We start from the raw sequence: 7,441 nt of genomic DNA, 5'->3' as shown, positions 1-7,441 counted from the left end.
CACAGGAAATTACATGCCTTCACAAAAGACACAACATAGCAAAAAATTAAAAAGTAAGGAGTATGATGAATATGGCAACTACAGTGATGAAAATTTTGGTAGCTATAATGAGGAAGAAAAGTTGGAAGATTTTGCTGATCAGTTGAAACAATACAGACAAGCTAAAGAAACCTCAAATACTGATTTAGGAGCTCCATTTCCTAAAGAACCAGTGAAAAAGCAGGGAATGAAAGGAATTCAAAAAGGTAAGGTAGTTTGTTTGCTTTAATAATTATATTAGTCCTTTTCAGGCACTTGTTAAATGGGTTGATGTCATTCTAGTGGTTAAAAAGCATTTTGAACTTGGAATCTCACTCCTGGTAATTAAATGCTGAGCTCTGCCAGTAGCACTATTTTTGCATACAACTAGGAAACTCATTAAATTTCGTGCTATATCATCAGAGTTAAAACGACACGGTCACAGAGCATTGTTGCATAACCAGGATGAAGGTCCATGCCATTTCTTAAATAGTATAAATTAAAAACACTTGACAACTGCTGTGAATTGTTTAACTATTTAAGGAGTAATACTGCTACAGAATAACTTTGTATGTGATATATTGTATGAAACCAGTCATGAGTGGAGCTGAGCGAGATCTATTGTAAATATTCAAATTTGAAAATGCATTTTGATTTCGGGTTAGAGTTTTAAAGGTACTTACCTAAAGTCTCATATTCAGGAGAATCGTATACTGTGACATTTTCTAAGTGGCTCGAAGTCCCTCAGATCCATCTTGATTGTTCCTGGCTGATTTTGAGAACCTGGCACCTTGGATTGTTCATTTTCATAGGTGACGCCATAGTCCCCTGTTCCTCCAGGATCTACCAGTTCAGCACTCATAAATCTGACCACCTGTTGCAGGCTTCTCTTGTTTTCAGATGCTTAGTCTCATGTGAGCACTTAAAGATTTTGTCTGCCAGTGGTCACTTCCCAGGTCAGTAAGAAAAGTTGTCTAAGCTGTAGACCTTCCTTTGGTAGGTGTTCCCCTGATTTAAATCAATATAATTCACATATTTAAAGGCTGGGGTTTTGAAGATTATTTCAAGTGGACCTTTTTGATTTCAAAGCCCTTCAGCATTGCCAACTGAGGTACCCAAGTCTCAAGACATCCTCAACACAGAAACCTTGGAAATCCTTTCCTAGGTTCAGGCTGAGATAGCTCTCTTATCTATTGAGCCATATTCAGAATCATACCACTTAGTGACTCAGAAAATGACTAATTTCTAATCCTACTATTGATGTTCCAACTTTGAAATCATCAAAAGTTATTGCTACCTGGAAACATCAGGGGTCCAAATGCTGGTGACGGTGCTTTGTTTCCGATGACAGACCTTAAAAAGCTTTCCTGGAATCTACTCCTTTATCAATTGTTGATGCTGAGTCAGTGAGGTTACAGGCTTCTCCTAAGTAAATGTGATTTTTTTTTTAAACGTTGACATCCCCGAAACTTACACAGAGCATCAATATTTAAAATTTAATAAGTGAGACTTTTGTGGCCACTTCTGAGACAAAAGTGCTGTCATGGTATCAGAGATCTTTGTTCCAATAAGGTGGGGCCCACAAGTACCACTTTGCAAGTGTTTTAGTCCCAGGATTTACTTTTCTTCAGTACCAGCAAAAACCTTGCATTTTCATTGTCTGTTTGGCTGTAGCAGGCAAATCGTTTTCAGGTATTAGGACCCATGAAAATGGTTTCATTTTTTTAATGTACTTGAATATTCAAGTAGAAATGGCGACCAGTGGGAAAACACTTAATTTTTAAATATGGAATTTTTTTATTGGGATTGAGAATCGGTATTCCTTGAAAATTTTGATGTGTAATGCTATTCTTCAGATAGACAGTATATTAAATTACTGTCATAAAATGTCATTGGCATTACATTGTCTTTTCATGAGGCAAACTCCAGACACTTAATTAGTCTACTCAGTTGCATATATCCATGAGTTGTTTCCCTTTTCAACAGCAGACTTTTGAGAGAGAGCAAACCATGCTGTCCTGACATCATCTGACTCAGACATCAGGACATTTGTCTGCACCCATTTTTGATGTTTCTTACACTTGAGCTACTTGTCTCGGGTCATTAAAGATATAGAAAATGAAGATAATACCAACGCATAAAATAATTCCTTTCTCATCTGTGTTACTGTTTACAGTGTTATTTTCAGCTGGTAAACCTTGGGTCTACATCCTTTTCCAAGGTTTGTGGACTCTGTAAGAAATAAAAGCTTCTCGCCAGAATTCTGATTTTTTTCCTTTGGTTAAAACCAAACATTCATCTGTCAGACATATTCTTTGAACAGAGTTTTTTCTACAACAACACAAATATATTATCATATCATAATCAAATATTTTGTGCTATGCAAAGAAATTACATCCTAAATTATTTTATTATGAAGAGTAACTTTCAGGTAAAACAAGACCTGGAGTCATTGGTAGAACCCTTTCTTTTGGGCTGAATCAAGAATTCCTCTGTGTTTCCTCTTCAACACATTGGATACATCATTAATGACCACCAGCCCCTTCTGGAAAATGATAGCCATCTCAAGATAGCCATGGTGGACAAAACTGTCCTGTCTTTCAGACATCCCCGAAACTCAAACAGTGTCTCTCAAGCAACGGGCTGCTGTACTCCTATTTTCATTGTGCCATCTGGCCTTGCAAAGGATCCAGATGCCAGCTGTGCCCCCTCATTAATACAGACTATGTCATCATTAGGCCAAATAACACAGCTTATAACATTGGAGATTCATTCACCTGTGCTTTTACCAACATCATAGATTCATAGATGCTAGGGTCGGAAAGGACCTCAACAGATCATAGAGTCTGGGCAGGAAAGAGGCAGGAAATAGTGCTGGGGTCAGATGACCACAGCCAGATGCCTATCCAGCCTTCTCTTAAAGACCGCCAAGGTGGGAGAGAGCACCACCTCCCTTGGAAGTTGATTCCAAATTTTGGCCACCCTTACCGTGAAGAAGTTCTTCCTGATGTGAAGAAGTTCTTTTTGATGTCTAGCTTAAATCTGCTCTCTGTCACTTTGTGACCATTGTTCCTTGTTACCCCAGGAGGCGCCCTGGTGAACAGAGCATCTCTGCTTCCTTGCTGCGCCCCCATAATGAATTTGTAGGCAGCCACAAGATCACCTCTCAGCCTTCTTTTGCAGAGGCTTAAGAGGTCCAGGTCCCTTAGTTTCTCCTCATAGGGCTTGGCTTGCAAACCCTTAACCATATGAGTGACCCTCCTCTGGACCCTCTCAAGGTTATCCACATCCTTCTTAAAGTACGGCACCCAAAACTGGCCACAGTACTCCAGCTGTGGTCTGACCAATGCCACATAGAGGGGAAGTATCACCTCCTTGGTTCTATTTGTCATGCATCTGCTGATGCACAATAATGTGCAATTTGCTTTGCTGATGATTTTGTCACACTGACGCCTCATGTTCATCTTGGAGTCCACCATGATTCCGAGATCCCTTTCTGCTTTTGTGCTGCTGAGAGGGTCATTTCCCCACCAGTAGGTGTGCTGGATATTTTTACGCTCTAGGTGCAGCACTCTGTACTTGTCCTTGTTGTACTGCATCCTGTTGTGTTCTGCCCACTTTTCCAACCTGTCCAGGTCTGCCTGCAATCGTTCCCTACCCTCTGGTATGTTCACTTCACCCCACAATTTAGTATCATCTGCGACCTTGGACAGAGTAGACTTCACGCCCACGTGATGAAGAGTACAGGTCTAAGGACTGAGCCCTGTGGGATCCCACTACCCACATCCTTCCAGGTCGATACCGACTTATCTACTACCACTCTCTGGGTGCAACCCCAAATCCAATTTGCCACCCACCGGACCGTGTAAACATCTAAGTCATATCCTCTTAATTTATTTATGAAAATGGAATGAGATACCGTATCAAAGGCCATCCTAAAATCCAAGAAAATTACATCCACCTCTACCCCTGCGTCTAAGCGTTTTGTGACCTGGTGATAAAACGAAACCAGATTAGTCAGATGTGATCTACCTGCTACGAATTCATGCTGATTGCCCTGCTGCATTACTTTTCCCACTGGACTCTCACAAATATGATCCTTAATAATCTTTTCAAAGACTTTTCCAAGGATGGAGGTGAGACTGACTGGCCTATAATTACTTGGATCCTCCTTCCCCTTCTTGAAAATAGGGACCATATTGGCCCTTTTCCAGTCATCTGGGACCTGACCTAAGTGCCACAAGCACTCAAACAGCCATGCCAGTGGTTCTGCTATGACACCGGCCAGTTCCTTCACTACTCTCAGATGCAGCTCATTCAGGTCTGCTGACTTGAACACATCCTGTCCATCCAAATGACTCTGCACCAAGTCAGCATCGACAGTTGGTAGACTGGTGTCCCTCTGATGCCCATCTAAGGATCTGTTAGGAGAATTATCTTGAGCCCTGTTGAGGAACACTGAGACAAAAAACTCATTGAAGAGCTCAGCCTTGTCCCCCCTGTCTGTCACTAATTGCTTCTGCATTTATGACATCACCTGCTTACAGTGCCCCTCTGCTGTCTACATTAGACAGATGGAGTAGTCCTTATATCAGGAGTGGGCAAAATACAGCCTGCAGGTCAGATCCAGCCTGCCAGGACATTCTTTCCAGCCCGTGGAGCCCATAAAAAATTTAGAAAATTGATATTTATATGCTCCTGGCTGCCTGTCGAAGATGACAAGAGCCAGAGGCAGTAGGACCCAGGGGAAGCTGGCGTCAGGATGTAGCAGCCTGGTCCTGCCCCACCCCCAGGCATTTCCCTGCCTTCCTGCCTGTGCACTTCTCTAGCACCACATGGCTCCCAGCTGCATTGCCAGACTGGAAAGCATGGGCCCACACCAGGTGTGTGTGTGTTTGTAGGGTGAGTCCCACAGACACCCCACCATACACATATACCCACAACCCCCTCGTACTGCCATACACACAGACCCCCCACCCACACCCCCGCATACCCTTAACTAGCTTCCCTCCAAGCAGTCCCACCCCCCAAAGCCCATACCCACCCACACCCTCCTCTACTCCCCACATACCCACACACTTACAGCCCCCCACAAACTTATACCCACCCCCCCACAATATATGAGTAAGGCTTTGTTTTAAGCTGTTATATACAATCAGCTCTATGTACACTACACAAATACATGTAAACAAGGACAAACATATTTTTTTTAATCAAATTAATGGATGCTTTAGATGTTCACTTTTTAGAACATAATTTGGTATTTTTCTGTTCCCAAGATGGCAAAACGCCTTGCTGAAAGGAGTACTTTCGGGGGCAAGGGGATGGACTTCTGGTGGCAAAGGTCAGGTGTTAGGGGGCGGGACTTCCAGTCACAAGATGGCAACCAGGGAGTGGGGCACCTGTCAAGGGGCGGGGCTACCCATGTGGCCCTCAACAGCTTGCCAAAACTCGGTAAGTGGCCCTCCGCTCGAAATAATTGCCCACCCCTGCCTTATATGAAAGAATGAGTGGATCTTACATCAAGTCCTAAAACACACACAAGCTGTGGGAGAGGTCTTTAACCTTCCTGGACCTTCCATTGCTAACCTCAGAGTAGATATTTTTAAACAGCAAGTCTTTAAAAGCAGACTTGAATGTGAGATTACAGAGCAAGAAATCACCCACAGACTGGATTGTCAAGTCTGATCTAAACAGGGACTGTGGATTCTTATCCTGTTTGGAATGGCTTTTGTGTGACCCTTTTCATAGATTTCATAGATTTCTTGAGTCGGAAGGGACCTTGTAGATCATCGGGTCCAGCCCCCTGCTACAGGCAGGAAAGAGACTGGGGTTAAGTAACCCCAGCCAGATGCCTGTCTAATCTCCTCTTGAACATCTCCAGGGTAGGGGAAAGCACCACCTCCCTTGGAGCCCGTTCCATATTTTGGCGACCCTTACCACAAAGAATTTCTTCCTTATGTCCAATTTAATCTGTTCTCCTTCAGTTTGTGGCCATTATTTCTGGTAAACCCGAGGGGCGCCCTGGCAAACAGAGTGTCCCCTATTCCCTGCTGGCCCCCCCCCGATGAGTTTGTCAGCAGCCACAAGATTGCCTTTCAGCCTTCTCTTGCAGAGGCTGAAGAGATTCAGATCCCTCAGTATGTCTTCATAGGGTCTTACCTGCAGGCCCTCAACCATATGAGTAGCCCTTCTCTGAACCCTCTCAAGGTTTTCGACATCCCTCTTGAAGTGCAGCACCCAAAACTGGACACAGTACTCCATCTGCGGCCTCACCGACGCCGCATAGAGGGGAATTATTACTTCCCTAGACCTGCTCGTGATGCTCCTGCTGATGCAAGAAAGAGTACAGTTAGCCTTGCTTATTACCTCGTCACACTGGCAACTCATGTTCATTTTTGCGCCAACCAGGACTCTGAGATCTCTTTCTACTGTTGTGGTACTCAGAATGGTACCCCCCAGTCAATAGGCATGTTGGAGATTCTTTCTCCCCAGGTGCAACACCTTGCATTTATCCTTGTTTCCTATGGGTTTATCTTTGTCCCTATGGTTTTATTACTTGTTTGCCTCTTAACATTCCTTCCCCCACCACATCTTTCCCTTTCCTGTGTTTGTATTCATATCACTTTCTCTGTTTGATAGCCTAGTCTTTGTACATCCTTTCATAGCATCTAAGGAAGTGAGCTCTTGCTTATGAAAGCTGCTGCATCTCTGATTCAGTCAGTCTATAACAATGGTGGGCACCCTTTTTGGCAGGCATACCACAAATTAGCTTTTCTCCCTTCCTGAGTGCCACTCTGATTCCCTTCCCCTGCCTAGTCTGTTGCTCTGTTTTCTGCTCTCTGCTTCCTGCCTAACTTGCTGCTCTGCTCTCTGCTTACTGTCCCATCTGCCACTGTGCTGCCTTTCCCCTTTCTGGTCTGCTGTGTGACACACAGAAGCTGCCCATGCCACTTGTGGTGCACATGAAGCAGATTGGCCACCTGTAGTCTGTAAAGTGCATCTCTACCCTGCCCTTTTCCACATTTCTTCTGATTACATCAGTTCAGAAGTTCTGTTTTCAGATCATTTAAGATAAGCCGAGATATAGATAGACCTAACTGGGTCCTCTTATTTTGTCCTTTGGACATAGGTAGGTGTACCCGCCGCCGCTCGAGAAGGAGATCACGCACCGCTTTCACCCGGGCCCCAGATCTCGCCCACCCGGGCTTTGCTGATGTGCCCCGAAGTTTACCCCGATTGGTATCAAGGGCGACCCCAAAACTCACCTGCCACGACTTTGATGACGTCTTCAGTGGGGGGTCTTCCCTTGGGGTATCCCTCGGTGCTGACGCATTCCTCCGCGGGCAATCTCGGGGCTCTGTCCTCCCCTACACCCCAGCCATTCGCCACCTTAGGGTCTTCCTATTCTGGCCTCTACTCC

General features: G+C 44.4%; 1 protein-coding gene across 1 annotated transcript in view; it reads left to right on the top strand.

Moving 5' to 3' along the window:
• Positions 1 to 7,441, top strand: part of ZC3H6 (zinc finger CCCH-type containing 6) — a 44,585-nt gene that overhangs the window by 10,808 nt on the left and 26,336 nt on the right. Inside the window, 1 exon segment of the mRNA XM_025205687.1 lies at positions 1 to 245. Within this exon segment, the coding sequence (XP_025061472.1) occupies positions 1 to 245 (245 nt within the window).

This window comes from Alligator sinensis, unplaced genomic scaffold (assembly GCF_000455745.1).
Source record: "Alligator sinensis unplaced genomic scaffold, ASM45574v1 scaffold794_1, whole genome shotgun sequence".
In the NCBI taxonomy this organism is placed as follows: domain Eukaryota; kingdom Metazoa; phylum Chordata; order Crocodylia; family Alligatoridae; genus Alligator; species Alligator sinensis.
The sequence above is the reverse complement of the archived record's forward strand: the minus strand, read 5'-3'. Positions and strand labels throughout refer to the sequence as shown.